The sequence below is a fragment of the Cricetulus griseus genome, chromosome 7 (assembly GCF_003668045.3).
Source record: "Cricetulus griseus strain 17A/GY chromosome 7, alternate assembly CriGri-PICRH-1.0, whole genome shotgun sequence".
Classification (NCBI taxonomy): Eukaryota; Metazoa; Chordata; class Mammalia; order Rodentia; family Cricetidae; genus Cricetulus; species Cricetulus griseus.
Window position 1 is genome coordinate 76,043,724 of NC_048600.1, and position 20,499 is coordinate 76,064,222.

The 20,499-nt window shown below is 43.9% G+C and overlaps 1 protein-coding gene across 3 annotated transcripts in view; it reads left to right on the plus strand.

Annotated features, from left to right (window-relative positions):
* Specc1 (sperm antigen with calponin homology and coiled-coil domains 1) overlaps positions 1–20,499 on the plus strand; it is a 268,476-nt gene that overhangs the window by 66,992 nt on the left and 180,985 nt on the right. For all 3 annotated transcript variants that reach the window (XM_027427222.2, XM_027427224.2, XM_035447835.1), the window contains exon 3: positions 8,273–8,405. In XM_027427222.2, the coding sequence (XP_027283023.1) occupies positions 8,273–8,405 (133 nt within the window). The remainder of the gene's footprint in view (positions 1–8,272; positions 8,406–20,499) is intronic.

The window sequence follows — 20,499 nt, forward strand, 5'->3', positions numbered from 1 at the left end:
GACATTTCTTGAAGACACAATCTCACTGCAGATTTCCTGGTCCTCTGGCTCATACAATCTTTTTAACCCCTCTTCCTCAGTATTTCCTGAGCCCGGGGTGCAGGAAATGTGTTATAGATCCATCAGTTGGGGCTGGACACCCCACAAACAGTTGTTCTCTGCATTTTGGCTGGTGGTTGTTCTCTGTAATGCTCTCCGTCTATTGCAAAGAGAAGTTCCTTTCATGAGGACTGAGAGCTATAATTATCCATGGGTTTAAGGATAAACTTACAGTGCAGTTAGGAATTATGATGGCTTAATGAAATGGCGGTGGTGGGTTCTACTCTAAGATCCATGACCTCACTAACCTAAATAGGTGGTAGGTTCACTGTGTCAGGCATGATTTCCCACCTGTTGGGCAGGCTGTAAGTTCACTTAGACAGCTGTTGGTTACTACCAAGACATGAGTGCCCCTCCTGTACTCTTAGGGGTGTCTTGCCATGCAGGCCATTGCTAGGCTTCCTTCCCTTGGCAGATTTCATAACACCTTCTTGCGCTATGAGGCTAGTCCCCAGAAAGAAAGCTTTCAAGCCAGATGCGCTTGGATCCTCTGTGTCTTAGACTCTTCTGACTAACAAATCAGAAAGGGGGTTTGTCCTGCCTGGACAAACCTGGGTTTTTTATTAGATAGTCTGTGGCTCTTAGGCAAGCATTATCAGTCCAAATGGCATAACTTCATTTAAACTGTATATACATATATAATTATATATTTATTATATGTTACTATTATATATACTTATATGTATGATACATAATCTAGGTAAATAAAAATAACGATTCCTTATGGCTTACTCAAGCATCCTATTGTGATTTGAATGATACTGGCCTCCATGGGCTCATATGGTTGAATACTTGGTCCCCGGTTGGTGGAATCATTTGGGAAGGATTAAGAAGTGTATCGTTTTTGGAGGAAGTGTGTTACACCCTTTCCCAGGCTTTGAGACCTCAGGAGCCTCCCGCCATCCCCAGTGTTCTCGCGCGCTCGCTGTCTCTCTCTGCCTGCTGCTGTGCACCTAAATGTGAGCTCTCAGCTGTCCCTGCCACCATGCCTTTGCTGGCCCTCTGATGCCATAACCCTAATTGAACATTCTCTTTTGTAAGTTGCCTCAATCATGATGCCACGGCTATATAGAGTAACTAATACACGCCTTTAGCGTTCCCTTTCCCCCCTCCCTCCCTCTTCTACTCTGACCTTCCACAGCCCTCCTCAATTAATGCCCCCCCCATTTTCTCCTTCCTCTCACTTGCATCCTCCCTAGTACCCCTACTCCACTCCCATGTACCTTTTCACTCTCTTGGTTTATGCAGTTACTCTATGTTATATACTCCCACCTGAAGATTTGGAGCTAGGAACCTTAGATGAGTGAGAACACGCAACATCTGCCTTTCTGTGTCTGGGTTACCCCACTCAAGAAACAATTTTTTTGTTTGTTTGCTTGTTTTTTTGTCGTTTGTTTGTTTTTTGTTTTTGTTTTTTTTTAAACAGAGTCACTTGGCTGCTCTGGAACTCACTCTGTAGACAGGTTGGCCTCAAACTCACAAAGATCCTCAGCCTCCTTGAGTGCTGGGATTAAAGGCGTGCGCCACTGCCACCTGGCTAAGATAGCATTTTCTAGTTCTGTTCACTTACCTGGCTGGGACCAGGTGTGAGATGTACTATACTGGGATAGGTAGAGAGGTTGAGTGTCAGGACAGTTTTTATTTATTTATTTATTAAAGATTTTATTCATTTATTATGTATACAACATCCTGCTTCCATGTATATCTGCACCAGATCTCATAACAGATGGTTGTGGGCCACCATGTGGTTGCTGGGAATTGAACTCAGGACCTCTGGAAGAGCAGTCAGGGCTCTTAACCTCTGAGCCATCTCTCCAGGCCCCTCAGGGCAGTCTTTAAGGAAAGTACAACAGTGTTTCTGGGGACAGTGCTATGTTGGCCATTCCAACAGCGAAGGTCATTGCTTCAGAAGCTTCTTCCATAGGCAAGTGTCAAGGAAAATCAATCAAGTCCTTGTGTAGTAGACTTCCTGATCTCCGTTTGATCCATGAGCTCTCTGGGCCTGACACTATGATGAGGACACCAGGGTCTGGGAAAGATAGTAGGAGGATCTGAATGAACTATGCCTGTACCTTGCCAGCCCTGTCCTTTCCAGCTGAGGGTGGGCGGTAGATCACTGAAACTTCAGAGAGCAGAAGAGAAGAGGAGGAAGTGGTGATGGTCAGAAAAGCAAGTAGATTTCCCTCCCCAGTGAAAACTTCCAACTAGATAAGGAAGTTAGAATCTCTAGCAAATATCCCTAGGGCATTGCCGGGACTAGTCAACATTTTCATGTTTGTCTGAGAGTAAATGGATGTGGACATCTTAATTGCTCACAAATGGGAAACTGAATCAAATCCACCCAAAATAGAACCAGACCCCTAATTTCAGATGCTGGCTGAGCTGCAGGAGCCGAAAGCACAAGGCAGCAGATGCAGGAGGAGCGGTTAGGGATGCTGCTGTAAGCCCTCTTCATGGTATTCAAGCAGCATCACGCATGCTCTGGCTTCAACAGGCCACATCACTCCAGCCACAACAGAGGATCCAGGGCCATGAGTCAGAGCTTACTTGGTTACAATCCACAAAACATTGGTTTGAGTTTGTATGAGCAGAAAAGAATTCAAATTGTACCTCACTGTCCACAAACATTTTCTTTTAGGATTCCCATGGATGCTAAAGTCTGTGGGTGCACAGGGACCTCATCTGAAACAGTGTGGTATTTCATAAAACCCGACAGTCCTGTGTGCCTTAGATGCCTCTAGCCTCTCTGGATTGCTCATAATGTCTAATTCAATGTAAATAGCTGCTATACTGTAATGTTTTAGGAATAAGGATGAGGAAAATAATTTACATGTTCTGAACAGATGCTATTTTTTCTACTTTTTTTTTAAAGTAGACTTTGGATAAGTATAGTTGGGATTTTTCACTCTACACTCTCTGGGGGCCTGCCACCCAGCTCCCAAATAAATATACAGAGACTTATTCTTACATATTAATGCCTGCCCTTAGCTTGGTTTGTTTCTAGACAGCTTTTCTTAAATTATTCTGTTTACCTTTTGCCTCTGTGCTTTTACCTTTCTCTATTCTATATACCTCTCTTTACCTCTTACTCCATGGCTGACTGTGTGGCTGGGTGTCTGGGTGGCTGGGTGACCCTTCTCCTCTTCTCACTTCTTGCTCTTCTCTTTTCTGTTTATTCTCTCTGCCTGCCAGTCCCTCCTATCCTTTCTCCTGCCTATCTATTGGCCGTTAAACTCTTTATTAGACCAATCAGGTGTTTTAAGCAGATAAAGTAGCACAGCTTTACAGAGTTAAACAAATGCAACATAAAAGAATGCAACACATTTTTGTTTTATTAAATATTCCACAGCATAAATGAATGTAACACATCTTAAACTAATTTCCCACAGCAGATGAGATCAGGGATGCCAGTAAAATGAACATATCCTAAGGTTTCCACATCTCTGTGGGACAAGGGTTCAAGACTTCATCTCAGAGAGGCTGGTCAAAGGATTGAACTCTAAAACTGGTCTCTACTTACCTCTGCCCACTGTTTCTGTGTCACCTCCTAATGCCCAGCCTTGCCCAGCATATATATGGAGTATATGGTCAGCCTACTGACCTCCTGCATCTCTCGGAAGGCCTAGTCACCTTTTTCTTCGTCTCCTATTTGTTAGTAAAAGTAAAGGAGAACAATAAAGAAAAATAAGAAAAAAAAACTTAACTGAGAGTAGTTAGATGCTGATCCCATTCTGGCTCTGCACAGGCTGCTGGGCCCTGCAGCTAGGGACTTGTTTGGGGAAGTCAAGTCTTCCCAGCATGTCCTGTGACAATACATCCTTAAAGAGTGCAGTCTTCCAGCATGGGCTCATGGTCTGAGTCTTGAGTCCCAGCGGTGTTCTGTGATAGATCCTACAGAATACTCTCAATATGGTTGCCCCTAGCCACTTGTGGCAACAGAGCCCTTAGAATGTGGCCAGTCAAAATGAAGACATGCCCTTAAGCCAGGTTTAAAGAGTTAGTACCAAAAAATGCAGGAGAGCTCACTATTATGCAGCCATGAGATGACACTTCAGCCAATGATGGACATACCTGCAATGGCTCTATAAGCTTATAATGGGGTGCTGACTTTTTATAGCCTGGGGGCATAGTCATTGTAATCTCAGAGCACAGTGCATTGCTCACGTATGTGTGGTAGCATGTTTGTGTGGCTTCTTTGCCAGTCATATGTGGGAATGTCATACTCAGCTATCTAATCAGTATGATAAAGTTTGAAGAACTGATAACTGGCTGTGCTCCTGGTTTATGTATTTGCTGTTCTTTTGATGGCTATTCTGGAGCATGCCTACTTACAAAGAAAGAAGTGTGCTGTGAAATTGCTATGTGAGGCTGTAGTAGTTTCATTCACAGGTGCTGGTGACTGCATCTCCTGAGTTTGTCCTTTCTCTGGTGCTTGATTTAATCTTGTTTTGTTTGTTCATCATGAGCCCAGAAACTATCACCATATACATACACACATATATGTATATTATCTATATAATCTCTATATATACCATGTAGCTTATTGTGTAGTGGTTTGTGGAAGCACAGTCTATGAAAGAATTGCCTAGTTTTGCATTTCCCTTCATTAAATGGGCATTTTATATTGATCACATGTTGATAATATTTTTATATATTCACTTAAAAATAAAATAAATCCCCCTGTTTGTATGTGTGTTTGTTCATTTGGGTACGTGTGTGTGTGTGTGTGTGTGTGTGTGTGTGTGTGTGTGTGTGTAGGTCAGAGATCAACATCAGGGACCTTATTTGATTGCTATCTATCTTATATATTGATTGAACCAGGAGTTCACCAGTTCACTAGGCTGGCTGGCCAATGAGCTTCAGGCATCCACCTGTCTTTATTCTCCCAAGGGTGTTGCTAAGTTTTTAATGTGGATGCTGGGGTTCTGAGCTCAAGTCCTCATGCCTATGCAGCAGGGACTTTGCTGACATAACCATCACCAATAAAGTCAGTCAATCTGTCTTTCTCTTTCTTTTTTTAAGACAGGGTCTCTATGTAGCCCTGACTGTCTTGGAACACTATAAATCAGACTGGCTTCAAATTCACACTGCCTGCCTCTGGCTCCCAAGTGCTGGGATTAATAGTATGTGCTACCACACGCTGTATGAAGTATATTTTTTTAGTATTGTCATTATATATTGCTGGGTGGTACTTCTGGGACAGGTGTGTGGAGTTTTGGGGGAGTCTCTTCACTCCTGCCACCATGGTACTGGACCAAACTCAGGTGGTCAGGCTTGTGCAGTGAGCACTTCACCCAGTGAGCCCTCCTCCCGGGCCACCACAGATTCTTTATGTGCTTCAGTTTACTTTTGAATGGAGCTACCAGACAATGTGAAATCACAAGGTGAGTCCTATTCCATTTCCACAGACAGACTGCTCTAAACCCTGTCACAGTCCCTTGAAATGTCTGCCTCAGATCTGGGCACTCAGCAACTTGGTGGTTGGTGTTAAGTTCAAGAAGAAACACAGTCAGGTGCTGGAGTGATGGCTCAGAGGTTAAGAGCATTGTCTGCTTTTCCAAAGGACCTGGGGATCAATTTCCAGCACCCACATGGCAGCTTACAACTGTCTGTAACTTTAGTTCCAGGGGATCCGACACCCTCACACAGACCTACAGGGAGGTAAAACACCAATGCACATAAAATAAATTAATTTTTAAAAAAAGAAAGAAGAGACACAGTCAGGTGTATGCATTTAAACAAACCCTGGCCACAACTGATAGTCGCTTGTGTTTGAGGACCACAGACAAGAGAGTTGCCTACCATTAGAGACTGGGTTTTGTTGCAGCTGATGATGAAGCATTGAAGTTTTTTTCTCATCTTTGTGAAATGGAGAGGAATTTCTTAGTTTCTTTGATCGGTGAGGCATTTAAGCCTGTTCCTTTGTGGGCTCAGTGCTCAGCAGCTTAAATCCCAGCAAAACCCTTAGTGAGAGCACTTACTGCACATATCAAAACAACACCTGAGCACATACCTTCATGGGGATCTTCCATAGCAAGCCAGAACTTAGACGGGTGCCGAGCTGCTTTTGGCTAACAGGAAACAAAGCCACAAATGCAGAAAGAACATTAGGGAGTAACGGAATCAGGTGCTCCCCCTGCTTATGCCTCCTATACTAGTAGCTTGGTGCTTCCTTTCCAAGGAATGGCCGGTTCATTTGTAAATCTTTATGTCCTACATCTTGGGCAAGTGTCAGTGCAACCAGGCTTTCTCATGTGTATTACTCATTGTAGGTGCAGGGGACATAGCTATTCCCTTAAAAACTCTGCGGGCTGGTGGGGAGTAGCCCTGTGCACACTTTTCTTGTCATGTGTACTGGTATGTGTATGGTGTGAGTGTGTGTGTGTGTGTGTGTGTGTGTGTGTGTGTGTGTGTGTGTGTGCATGTGTATATATATGTATATATATATGTATATATATATATATACATATATGTGTGTGTGTGTGTGGTGCATGTATGCTTGTGGAGGTCAAAGGATGACCTCATGTCTTCCTCAATTGTTCTCCGCTTATTTACTCAGAGCAGGGTCTCTTACAGAAGCCTGAGCTCACTGATTTGGCTTACCAAGCTCAGGGGTCTTGTCTTTGCCTCCCAAGGCCTAGAATTACATGTAGACTTCCATGACTGCCCAACTTCCATGTGGGTTCTGGGGACCTGAACTCCAGTCCTCATGCTTGCAAGGCAAGCAAGCCTTCTTTACCCACTGAGCCATCTCCTCAACCCTCAGTGCATATTTCTTAGTTATTATTACATTATTTATTGGCTTAATTGTGTATGTGTAGGTCAGAAGATAAGATGTAGGAATTGATTCTCTCTTTCCACCATGCCAGCCCTAGGGATTGAACTGAGGTCATGGGAAGCAAGAGTCCTTGTTATCTGCTGAGTCATTTTATTACCCCCTCAGTACCACATAGGTAGCCCCGGGCTTCATCTCAAGCTCCAAAACAAAACAAAGGCAAAAGAAAAATACTGGGTAGAGAAACTAGCTCCGCTGGTAAACTGTGAACATGGTAAACTGTCAGGTGGTACATGTTTCTGGTCCCCATGCTGGGAAGGCAAAGCCTAGGAGACTGCCATGGCTTGCTCGACAGCCAACTGCCCTCGTTTTCTTTCTGTTTCTGTGACAGATACCATGGCCAAAAGCAACTTGAGTAGGAAAGGGTTTATTTCATTTTAAGCTAATAGTTCATCATGGAGAAAAATCGGAGCTGGAGCTCAAATAGAGTAGGAACTCTAGCAGGCAGGAACCTCAAATGGAGAGGGTAGAGGAATGCTGCTTGCTGGCTTTGCTACTTAGCCTTTGCTCTGCTAGATTCCTTATAAGGCCCAGGGTGATGTACATAAGGATGCTATTGCCTACAGTGTGCTGGGTCCTCCTGCATCAACTGTCAGTCAAGAAAATGCCCCCACAAACATGCCTACAGGCCAATCTGATGCCCTACACACATGCTCATGGGCCAGTCCAGGGCCCCTCTTCCCAAGTGTGCCAAGTTGACAACCAAGATAAACTAGTCTAGTCTACTTGGCAAGTCCCAAGCCCATGAGAGACCCTTCAACAGAAACAAAGCGCACAGTGGTTTGTCCTCTGACCTCCACGTGCACAAACATGAGCATGTGCACAGAACAACAGCCAGAGAGAGTACCCTGAATCTCAGCAGAGACTTCGGACTTTTGAACTGTTAAGACTTTGGGACTGAATGCTGTGAGCACATACAAGAAGGGCTAGTTGTGTTGAACCAAGCTGCAGGGCTCTGGGCACGTTTTGATAAAGGAGTTCTTTTTATGTTAAGTGCAGGAATTTGATGGAGTCGTCTGAGATTTTTCTTTCTCATGCGTTCTAGTTTTTGTGTTAGGTTTTACAGGCATCAAGATTATTGATCAGCATTAGCATGTCAGAGCACACACAATAGGCCAAATATTATAATCTTTTTTTTTTATCTCCCTAGCTTATTCATTGAAGGCAGAGTGACTTCCTGGTCCATGATAAATGCTGTTCAATAACAAAGGGTTGGGCTAAGAGCCTTTCCCCCTCCCTCCATGCAGTCCCTGTGGTATCTAAACTACGGGGCACCGGTGGGTACGGCATCCCTCACTGTGTCTTTGCCCTCTCACCATCCCTCCAACTTCTCCCTAGCTCAAGAGAGCCAGCAGTGAGGACATGCTCAACAAACCTGGAAATGCCTCAGCAGGGACAGTGCGACTGAAGAAGACCTCGACCTCTGGAGCCATCTCGGAGCTCACCGAGAGCCGCCTGAGAAGCAACACAGGTAGGAAGGACCTCGGTGGCACCCTTGTCCTGTGGACACTCCTTTTGACTAATGATCTCTCCCCTGATCACCCCGGCCTGGAGTTGACCTGGGCCATAGTCCTTATCTGTAGAGTTTGTACACTGGGGAGACAGGTGTACAACTGGGGGGACTGGAGGAGAACGGAAAACAATGGTTTGCCATGTCACCTCTGGAGTCCACTTGTCACCAGTGTGTGTGGAATCCTTTTAGTAATGTGGTGGAGCTCTGGGGTCACCCTGGGTGAGGGCGATGGATGGCGGTGGCCTTGGAAAGGCCCGAGATGAGGAGCAGCTGAGGTCTCCCTAGATCATGATGGCTGTGATGCCACCACTTTCCCACCCACTAAAAGCATCCCATCCCAAAGATACGCTTGCATTTGTTTGGCCTTTAAGAAGTTTAATGTGGGGGCTGGAGAGATGGCTCAGAGGTTAAGAGCACTGACTGCTCTTCCAGAGGTCCTGAGTTCGGTTCCCAGCAACCACATGGTGGCTCACAACCACCTGTAATGAGATCTGGTGCCCTCTTCTGGTGTGCAGATATGCATGGAAGCAGAATGTTGTATACATAATAAATAAATAAAATCTTTAAAAAAAAAAAAGAAGTTTAATGTGAGTGTTTTGCCTCACATTACACCCAAAGCGAATGTGGCTTTGGGTGTAAGAAGGGCCTGTATTCCTATATGATGACTTAGCTATTTAGAGACTGAATTCCTACTAAATACAACAAATGAAAGTAAAGCTTGTTTTCACCAAGCAAGCCTCTACTACGGATCCCAAAGTTAACAGATGCCATTAAAAGTAATTAATTAAAATGTAATTCGAGCCTTATTCTCAATATTAATGGAAGAATGAGACATTAAAATGTTAGCAAATGATGTTCAAGAAAATGTAAAAGGACAGTACTGGGCAGTATAACCAAGTGAAGTTGTGCCATCTAAGAATGAATAAACAGGAGCTTGGAGGATGGTTCGATAGTTAAGAGCACTTGCTGCTCTTTCAGAGGACCCAGGTTCAGTTCTCAGCATCCACATAGCAGCTCACAACTGTCTGTAATTCCAGTTTCAGGGGATCCAGCTCTTTCTTCTGACCTCCATAGGGACTGCAGACATGTGATGCACAGACATACGTGCAGGCAAAACACTCATACACATAAAATAAAATTAAATCATTTTTTTTAAAAATCTAGTAACTGAATGAATGTTATCATTATATGTCTGCCAGGCATATCATAGGGCAAAGAAAACCCACAAGGTCATCTTGATAGATATGGGCAGTGGAACTGTCGGAATTAACCAGCATTCTGGTTTGGTAACAAACTCTTCATAGATGATGAGCTTAGGAGCAGGGGGTCACCTCGAGCAAAGTAGTATGTTATCTTGCTGTACTCGGCAGCACATAACTGTGGTCCCAGATACTCAGAGATGGGAGTGTCACCTGTACCCACAAGTTCAAGGCTAGTTAAGCAAGACAGAGACTTCATCTCAAAACATAAGTAAATAACACTTGGAAGTTGGAGGCAGGAGAATCGGGAGTTCAGGCCAGCCTAGGCCCCATGGTACCTTGTGTGAAAGAGAAAGATTGAATAGTTCCCTGATCAGTGACTGGTTAGAAAATGTTATGTTGGAAAGAATGATCTCATGTAAGAAAGGGATGTGGAACTGGGCATGGTGGTGCACGACTTTAATCCCAGCACTTGTGAGGCAGGCAGAGCTCTGTGAAGTTGAGGCCAGCCTGGTCTACAGAGGGAGTTCTAAGACATCCAGTGCTACACACAGAGAACCGCCCCCAACAAACAAACAAACAAGAAAAGAAAAAACACTTAGCAATAAACTTAGTTATGTAAGAGCCTCTATATTAAAAGAAATCTAACACCCTTCTGAAGAACACATCTATGCCCTTGTGAATAAATGGGAGGAAATGTGTGGGTTTGGGGTAGGAAGATTAAATATAGTAAAAACTAAATTCAGTAGTGTCACATATTAAATGTAACAAGGGTGTCTAAATTATTCCATCAATTCATTTTCATCCTAATTAGCATATCAGTGTGGAACTGGAGCGACCACGTGAGTAAAATGATACTGAGGGCTCAGCCATCAAGTAGGAGGCACTGGGGAAGGTAGTTTGGGTTTTCCTGACTGGGAGGTTATACTTCCCCCCAGTGGATAGTGGGCAGAGATGCTGCTAATCATAGACTGTGTGACAGCCTGCAGTGTCCTGCCTGACTGGGTAGGCCTGCTGCTGGGAAGCCCTGATGCAGGACCATTCCAGCATAACCAGGGAAATTCTGAAGAAGAGCAGTCAAAGGGCTGGCTGCAGCAAACAAAGGCCTCACAGTGGAGGAAGGCCAGGATCCACACACACATTTGGTACACGGTAAAGGTGGTTTAGGTCAAGTTGGAGCCTGCAAGTAAGAGGCCCTGAGTTCAATCCCCAGCACTGAAGAAAGAAGTTAAATAAAGTAAGTTAAATAAAAACTGGGGGAACTCAGAAAAATAAGATTGGATCTCTTCTCATTCTTCTCACCAAAATAAGTTCACGGGGATGTGGGAGGGTGAATGCTCGCTGTGCAAGCTTGGAGACCTGCATTCCAACCATAGTGCCCAGGGGCAAATCAAAATGGGGAAGTGGAGACAGGCGGATCATCCAGGCTTGCTGACTAGTCAGCCTGGCAAGTGGTTGAGTCCTAGCTTCATATAGAGATCCTGCCTCACAAAACAAGCTGGGGAGAGATGGCAGGAGACATTTAGTGTTGACCTGTGAACTCCACATTTACACCTGCCATCTGTACACATGCTCCAGTGAACACACACGCATACATGTGCACATGCACAAACATATACAACCCATACATACTTGTACACACATAGATAAAATGAAAGTTTTAAAAATAAAGAAGACACCAGAGTTAACCTGTAGTAGGAACAAAGGAAATGAAGAGTGGTGGTCCATCATTAAAAAGCTCCGAAGGGCAGTAGAGAAATGTCTCTGCAGTTAATAGCACTTGCTCTCTCAGAGGACTTGGGTTCAGTTCCCAGCACCCATATGGCAGCTCTCAGCCATCTGTAACTCCAGTTCCAAGGGATTTGACGTATTCTTCTGTCCTCCACGAGCACCAGGCACACATATATATGAAGGCGAATACTCATACTCATAAAATAAAAATAAATACCCTTCAAGGATGCTAAGGGGATTATTTACAATACATTCAAGTTTACAAAGACTATTAAAACCCACAAGGAAAACTGTAGAGCAATATGTAGCTCACATAAAAAGATATAGACATCCCATAGAAAAATAGTAAATTCCACTTATCGCTGAGCAGCTATTGATCAGAACAATAATTCTGTATATGACACCCCCAAGTTAGAAAAATCAAAGCAGGTAATCATCACTATTGTTACTGTGGGTAGAAGGAGCAGACACACTACTTATGGACAGTTTGGGCAACCTGGCAATACTTGAAACTTTTTGGGTTGGCTTGCCAGTATGTAGGTAATCTCTATAAATTAGGTAGGATTATAGTCTACATACAGTCTCAGGGGAAGGAGTCTTAATGCCACTCAGACACAGGGTCTAAACTTTTGGCTTGTTTTCTCTGATGCATAGAGGGTAGTATTGCTTTTTTACTTCTTTCAAGGTTATTAATCTTTCTCCTGATTTGTTATTTTATTTTAAACTGTCGTATTGTGTGCATCCATTTTTGTGGGACACTGCAGTGATTAATGCTCATGGTCAAACCTAACTGGATTGGAATAATCTGGGAGACACCTATATGGGGTGAGGTCTTGGGCTAAATAAAAAGGGAGAACAGAGAAAGTGGGCTGAACTCCAGCACCCATCCTTCTGCTTCCTGAGTGCAATGTGCCCACCTCGCACTCCGGTCCCCATGCCTTCCTGCTGCGATAGACTGATCCTGCAAACCGTGAGCCGAAATAAACCCTTCCTCCTTAAGTTACTTCTTGTCAGGACTCCTGTCACAGCGACAAGGAAAGACACTAAGACAGATGCAGAGGAGGTCATAGGTATCGTGATCAAATATGTACAATGGCCTGTTACCCGCACTGCCAGTCGTTTCTTTATTTAGATTTGCCATGCACTGCGATTCTAGACCTACAATTAGCCATATCCATCTCAAGCCCCTCACACCCAAATTTAACACCAAGTTGACAACTGACACATGGCAGGCGGGGTGGGAGCTGCTTAAACTGGGACACGTGGCTTCCCGGAAGCCTTCCTTCTCACTCTTTCTTAGGCTGTGTCTAGTTTCCCCTGTGCCCTGGAACACTGCCTGAGTTTGCTTCAACAAGAACAAACAACACAGCATCCACCAGGTCAAGTGCTCTACCTGCTGCCCTGCCAGCTGCCCTGCCTGCCTGCCTCCCCTTGGTCCCTGGCCTTCTAAGCCTGTTGGCACTTCTTCCTCAGACAGATTTAGGGCTTTAACTGTTTCATCGGGTCAGAACCATCACATAGGAAGAGGTTTTTAATCAGCCTTGCCCAAGTCATGTCCACCCCGGGTGCTCACTTTTGGACTTTCCGAGTAAGACATGGCTTCTTCCTCTTCTCCTTGGGGTACACTTTATATGTGTGGGTGTCCTTCATATGTGCCTCTTCTTCTCCAGTGATGCAGATCGTAAAGCAGGGAGTTTTTACAGTACTTGTGCCAAGAGATGCCTCTCAAGTCAGCTGGACACAGGGAAGATCCTGCTGTTGTGGAGTATTACCACCAGGTGGCAGCCTTGTCCAAAATACTGATGTGCTGGAGTGCTCCTTTGATGAGGAACTGTGTACTTCAGAAATAAGGATTCTTTAATTTAACAAATAATTTTGAACACTTACTCCATGTAAATTTAGCACTGTTCTTCTGAAAAGGTACCAGGGCAAAGATGGTTGCCTCTGTTGACCCACCTGAGCAGAACATGACCAAGGGAGAAAGTAGGCCAGGTGGTGACTGGGCAGGGCCCCTGTGGCAGGGTTGACTGTGCCCACCAGCCTAGGAGCAGAGAGACAGGGCTACAGAAGAACCAGCAGCTGGGCAGGCAGGAATGGGTGACTTCCGCAGGGTTCTCTAGAACAAGGCCAGCTCCCCAGCTCATTTCCTAAGGAATCCTCCGGCTGCTTGTTGAAAGTAGACGGCGGGATGGGGAGACCAGATGGGCAGCCACTGTCGTAAGTGAGGAAACAAGTTGTTATGGCCTGGGCTAGGTTGGGAGCTGGGGGGCAGCAGGCAGGTTTTGGATATATTTTAAAGGGTCAAGCCAACCAGCCTAATGCTCTGATTCTTTGCTGTAGTAAAATACACATAAAATTCATGCTTTTAGACTTTTTTTTTTTTTAAAAAGTACTTTGTTCATTTATGTTGTGAATGTGTGCATGAATTTGTCATAGTTCATATGTGGAAGTTGAAGGACAAATGGTGAGAGTCAGTTTTCTCATACATATGGGTCCTGGGGATTGAGCTCAGGTTTTCAGGCTTGGTGGCTAGTGCCTTAACCTGTTGAGCTGTCTTGCCAGCCCTCTTTTAGGAGATATCTGTGACCTCACAGGACACATGTCCATCATTCCGTAATAAAGTGGCTCTGACCTGTGATGCCTGGCCTATGCTCCTGACAGGTGCTGATTCCTACCCCATAGCAGATAGCTATGCTCACCACCCCTCACCTGAGTAAAGAGAGGCTCAGGCAGGCTGGGTAGCACTCCCAGACACAGGGCCGGGTCTGATCATTGGTTTCTTCCTGCTACAGGGTTCGCTGCAGGGAGGGACCCTCATTTTCTTCCTCTGTTGTAGGATCACTCCTTTCATTCAAACACTGCTAACTGTGCACTCTCTGTTTTTCCTTTACTGTCTCCCAATGAGGCAGTACCGTCCCATCCCTTGGAACAGAAGATAGATCAGAAAGAGCCGACTGTCTTCATCCACAGAAGTGCTGGAACCAAGCCACCAACACTGAGAGGAAAGCAGGGCATGGGGTTTTCAGGAGCAGGCGTAGAAAAAAGGATGGTGGAAGTCTTGGGGCGGGGGAGGGGGGTGGTGGTGACAGACCACAGGATGAGGTGGGGAGTCAGACCCTGGAATACTCTCACAGGAAGAGTGCCTGAGACAGGGGTGTCGGGATCTAAGAGCTTGGCTGAGGCCAGCAGTGGACAACAGGGAGAAAAGGAACCAGGCTCTGCTACAGGAATGTGAAAAATGGAAGGTAGCCGGAAGAGAAAGTGCAGTAGAGGAAGGGCACAGGCCACCCATGTCTGCGCCGTCAGGCAGTGGTGGCAGTGGTGGAAGGGTTGCACAGGCACGGATGGACTCAGAGCAGATACCAGCTCAGCTTGAGGACATGCCCTGCGGAGTTCATTCTGAGCTTTAAGGGGCCCCGGTGCAGGATTGAGAGAGAGGGTGGGGCAGGTCAAGGGTCATAGTCCATCTGGAAAGTCTACACAATAGCAGTGTTAGGAATGAGTTTGTTGTGTTCATAGTTTCAGAGAGACCTTTTATTCATGAATACATTTTGTGGCAAAATAACAGTTTCAAATTCAGTACTTTCATTTTTCTACATTTAATTCATCTTCAAATTATGATAAGGACACTTGGCAAGACCTAGAATTCTTGTGATAGATTCTAGAGTCACCTACAAGGCCAGCCTCCAGGCACACCCTTGAGGGATTGTTAGGTCCTGCTGTAGTCATTAGCGGTTGTCTTGATCAGGCTAATTGAGTTGGGAAGACTCACCCTGAAAGTGGACAGTGTTCTTCCCTAGGCTTGGGTTCTGGTCTTCGTGAAAAGAGGAAAGCTGCTGAACGCAAGCATTGGTGATTATCTGCTTCTTTTTATTGTTGTTTTTAAAGATTTGTTTATCCAAACTGATTGTGTCTCCCTGGAGTGTTTGTGCCTGTGCTGTGTATATGCATGAGCACACTGTATGAGCACACACAGTTTGCTCATTCACACATTATGTATGCATGTAGTGATCAGAAGCAGGCATCCAGTGGCCTCTTCTATCACTCTCTTCCTATTCCTTTGAAGCAAGGGCTCTCCCTGAACCTGGGGCACGTGCTTTCTTAGATAGCCTGGAACCACACAGACCTCGGCAACCCTCCTGTCTTTGCCCCGCTTGGAGCTGGGGTACAGGCATGTGTGGGATGCCTGGCTTGTTAATGGTGCTGGGATCCAAACTTCAGTCCTCAGGATTGTGGGGCAGGCACTCGCAACTGCTGAGCCGTCTCTCCAGCCCAGCACTCTGTGTCTTGTCTGCAGTTGCAATGAGACCAGCTGCGTCCTCAAGCTCCTACCACGGCTTCACTGACATTGTTGTACATTGAATTGCAACTCCCTGTCTCCTCCCCACAATTCTTTTTTTTTTTTTTTTTTTTTTTTTTTTTGGTTTTTCGAGACAGGGTTTCTCAGTGTAGCTTTGGAGCCTATCCTGGCACTTGCTTTGGAGACCAGGCTGGCCCCCAGCTCACAGAGATCTGGCTGCCTCTGCCTCCTGAGTGCTGGGCTTAAAGGCATGTGCCACCATCAACGTCCAGCTCCTCCCCACAATTCTTAACCCACTAGTCTATCTTCTGTCTCTATGAATATGCTAGTCTAGCTGGATGGAACTTGCTATGTAGCCTTGGTCGTCTAGAAATTTCTGTGTAGAATAGGCTGGCCTTGAACTCATGGAGATCCATCTGGAGAGTGCATTTTTTATGCCAAATCTTTGCTTCTCAACTTTCCCCCTGAGTTTTTAGCATTTGCTCATTTTTTGTCACTTTGCAATTCGTGACCCGTTCTGATTTGGAAAATAGTTTCTAAAATATACACTTTTAAAACCAAAATGTAGGGAGCTGGAGAGATGGCTCAGCGGTTAAGAGTACTGACTATTCCTCCAGAGGACCCAGGTTCAAACGTTCCCAGCACCCATATGGCAGCTCACAACTGTCTGTAACTCTAGTTCTAGGGGATCTGATACCTTCAACCCAATGCACATAAAATAAAGGTTAAATAACTTTAAAAAAATAAATAAAACCAAAATGTAAAAATCAATATGAACATTGAAACATATTTCATGTTTTTAATTTAGGAAAAATATATTCCACCTATTGCCTAGTTAAATATGTTTTGTCTTTCTATTTTGCCATTATAGATCTGTACACAGTTAAAACAGATAATGTGTGTAGATCCCCATGTCTTTTACCAGATTTTCCTGGTGTTAACCTTTTGCAAAAATGATAGAATACACCATAACCAAGGCATTGACCCTGATATAATGAGGTCATAGAACATTTCCACCAACACAAGGATTCCTCATGTGACCCTTTCATAGCCACACCTTCTCCTTTGCCATCTATCACCAGTTTGTTCTCTGTTTCTGTAATTATGTTGTTTCAAAGATGTTTTATGAATGGAGTCACACAGCATGTAAGCCCTTGGAACTGGCCTTTTCCACTTTGCATAATTCTCTGGACACGCATCCAGGCTGCTCAATGTGTTAAACATTGTTCATCTGTTACTCCATCGTTTTTTGTTTTTTGCAGTGTGAATGCACGGCAGTTTCTTTGGTTATCCGCTCCTTGAGTCTGGATTCTTCCTAGGCTTTTACTATGACGAATTAAGCTGTTACAAACATTTGTGTATAGGTTTTCATGTGAAGAAAAAAAAATCTCATGGTGCCGGGGATCTAGTACAGAGCCATGTGCAGCTCAGGAAGTGTTCTGTCACTGAGTTCCATTCCCAGCCATTGGGTGAACGTTTTGCAGGAGAATTTCTGTGGAAAATGTTGAGGAGTGCAATCTCTGGGTCTTGTTACATGCAGTTTGTTAAGAAATTGCCGAATGTGCCCCCCCCCAGTTGCTCTGCTGTTCTATGTCCCATCAACAGTGCATAGATGGTCCAGCCCTTGTACCTACTTATCTGCAGCCAATGTCCTCACTATACTGCCTTTAAAAGGAGATTTTTTTTTTATTGGGAGGGGGGATTCAAGATGGAGTTTCTCTTTGCAGCCCTGGTTGTCCTGGAACTTGCTCTGTAGACCAGGCTGACCTGGGACTCACAGAGATCTGCCTGCCTCTGCCTCCAGAGTGCTGGGATTAAAGGGGTGAGTCACCACACTTGACTCAAAGGAAAAAAAAGAGATTTATTATTTTTTAATGTGTGCATATGTATGTGACCACATACCCGTGGAGTTCTGAAAACAATATTGGATCCCCTGGAACTGGAGTTGTAGGTCATTGTGAGCCACCATGTGGGGCTGGGAGCTGAACTCCAACCCTCTGGAAAAGCAACAAGTGCTCTTAACCACTGAGCCATCTCTTCAGCCCTGATCCCCGCTAGTTTTTATTTTAGCCCTTAGGATGGGCATCCCATTGATATTACCTTGCAATTCCCTATTGGCCAGTAATGATCTTTTCATGTTCCTATCATGTGTATCTTTTTCAGTGAAGTGTTTGTTCATGTCTTTTGCCCACTGTCTGGATGGAGAATGTGATGTTTTTCCTGTAGGGTTCTGTGAGTTCTTTGGATATTGTAGGTGCTAGTTCTTTGTGGAATGTGTGGCTTACAAATACGATCGCCTGGCCTCTGCTTTGTTTTCACACCTCAGTCTTTTTTCTTTTTACAGTTCTGGGGACTTACTCCAGGGTTTAACATGATAGTCAAATACTTCCTACCTTTTGGTGCTGTCTCCAGCCCTCTTTTCACCTTTTATTTTGAAACAGTAAGTTGCCCAGGCTGTTCTTGAACTCGCTGTGTTGCACAGTCAGGTCTTGATCTTGTGATCCTTCCTTAGCTTCCCAAGTAGCTGGGATCACAGGCATGGCATACAGGGCAAAAGTTTATAATTTCAATGAGCTCTGCTTCCTAACCTTTTACATTCATAGATTGTGCTTTGGTGTTAGATTTTTAACGCACTTTGCCTTTCCCTAGGCCATTAGGATTTTCTCCTGTACATTTTTCTAAACATGTCATACATTACCCTTAGGTTATATGTGTGATCTATTTTAAGTTAATTTTTTTGTAGGTTGTGAAATGTGGGTCAAGGATCACTTTTTGACTCTGTCTAGTCAATTGCTGAGGCACTGTTTGCTGAAAATAGTTAATTTGCATTTTCATCAGTAACTAGTTGAGCTTGTCCTTATAGGTTTATCTCTGAGTGTCTTATTTTGTTTGTATCATTTATTTTTTCTTTTCTTCTGCCATTATGTCTCATAGTGTTGACTACATTGGCTCTGTCATACCTCTGAAGATCAAGCAGACTCATTGTCCTCACTTTATTTTTCTTTTCAAAAGTTGTTTTAGAATAATTTCATTTATGGTTACAAAAAGTCATCTGGTACTTGATAGGAATTGCCTCCAGCCTATATGTCAGCTTATGGAGACTTGATATATATGTATTTTTACTATAGTCCATTTCTTTCATTAACATTTTGTAATTTTCAGTGTTCAAATCTTGTACTTAGGCTGACAAAATGGCTCGGTGGGTAAAGGTATTTACTAGAAGCCCAATGACCTGAGCTCAATCCCTGGAGCCCACATGGAGGAAGGAAAGAACCGACTCCTCAAGTTTCCTCTGTTCCTGTAGACGTGCTATGGCACATGTGTACACACACACACACACACACACACACACACACACACACACACGTTTTAAACCTGGACTTGGTTAGATGTATACCTGAGGGAAGAAGGGAGGGGAAATAAAGGGGAAAAAAGATTTACACCTAAATGATATAAGCATTTCATTTAAAATTTTCACAGACCTGTAGTTGATTCTGTGTTTTGGGTACTAGTGTGTCATTGCTAGTGCAATGAAATGCAGTTGCTTTTCTATACCTGTATCTTTAACTTTGGTAAATTTGTTAGTTCTGGGTTTTTATCTAGGGATCTAGGTTTTCGATCCCTTGTAATTTTTATATAAGGAATCATCAACAAATAGGGACTTTTTAAAAATTTTATCCTTTCTGATCTATTTGCCTTATGTAGTCTTCTCTTGCTTTATTGCACTGGCTAGATGAGATGGCTCCCTTTGCCTCATTCCGACCCCAGGCTGAAAGCATTTCATCTTTAGTATTTGGGCAGGAGGTTTTAGGCATTCTTTATCCAGTTCAGTACTTTCCTCTCTAATCCAGTTTTCATTAGATTTTTTTCCTGAAGAATTTTTCTCTATTCTATTTTTTTTTCTTTTGAGATGAGGTCTTGAAATGTAGCCCAAGGTAGCTTGAAATTCACTGCATAGCCTAGACTGGCTTTGAACTTGTGATTATCCTGTTTTAACTCCCTGATGGGGAATTACAGGTCTGTGCCACGTGGCCTCTTCTATTCCATTTTTGTTTTGGTTTGATTTTTGTTTTTGAGATAGGTTCTTATTATGGGGCTTTAGCTGGCTTGGAATTCACTATGTAGACAAGGCTGGCTTAGAACTCACAAAGATTCTCTATTGAATTTTTTAAAAAGCATGAGAGGGTTTTAAATTTTGTGATCTATTTTGTCTACCCTAATAGATGTGATCTTATATTTTTCTTTCCTTTTCTCTTGTTAAAAATGTTTTTTTGCCTGTTTATATAAAGGATTACACTGAATTGTTTTTCTGGTCTTGAACTTGCCTTGCATATCTGTTACATTATATAACTTTTTCATATTGCCAAATTTTATTTGTTAATAGTGTTTGTGTTTAAATTATTTTACATGCATGAATGTTTGCTTGCATATACATGTGTGTACCATGTGCCCTGACTGCAGAGGCCAGAAGATGTGATGGATCCCCGTAACAAGAGTTATAGGCAGTTGAGAGCAGCCATGGGGTGCTGGGAATCGAACCCTGATCATCTGGAAGAGCAGCCAGTGCTCTTACCTGATAAGCCATCAGACCCATGCTAATAGTGTTTTAAGAATTTTTATTTTCACCATGCCTGTAATCTCAGCACTGGGGCCAAGGGGACTGTGTGTATAACATTGGGGTACATGAATTCCAGGCTGTCCTGAGAGATAGGGACATATATGTATCAAGACACTGTCTCAAATAAAGTAAACCAGATACAGTGATGTACCACTGTAATCCCTAGCACCTGGTAGACAGAGGCAGGAGGATCACTGCAAGTTT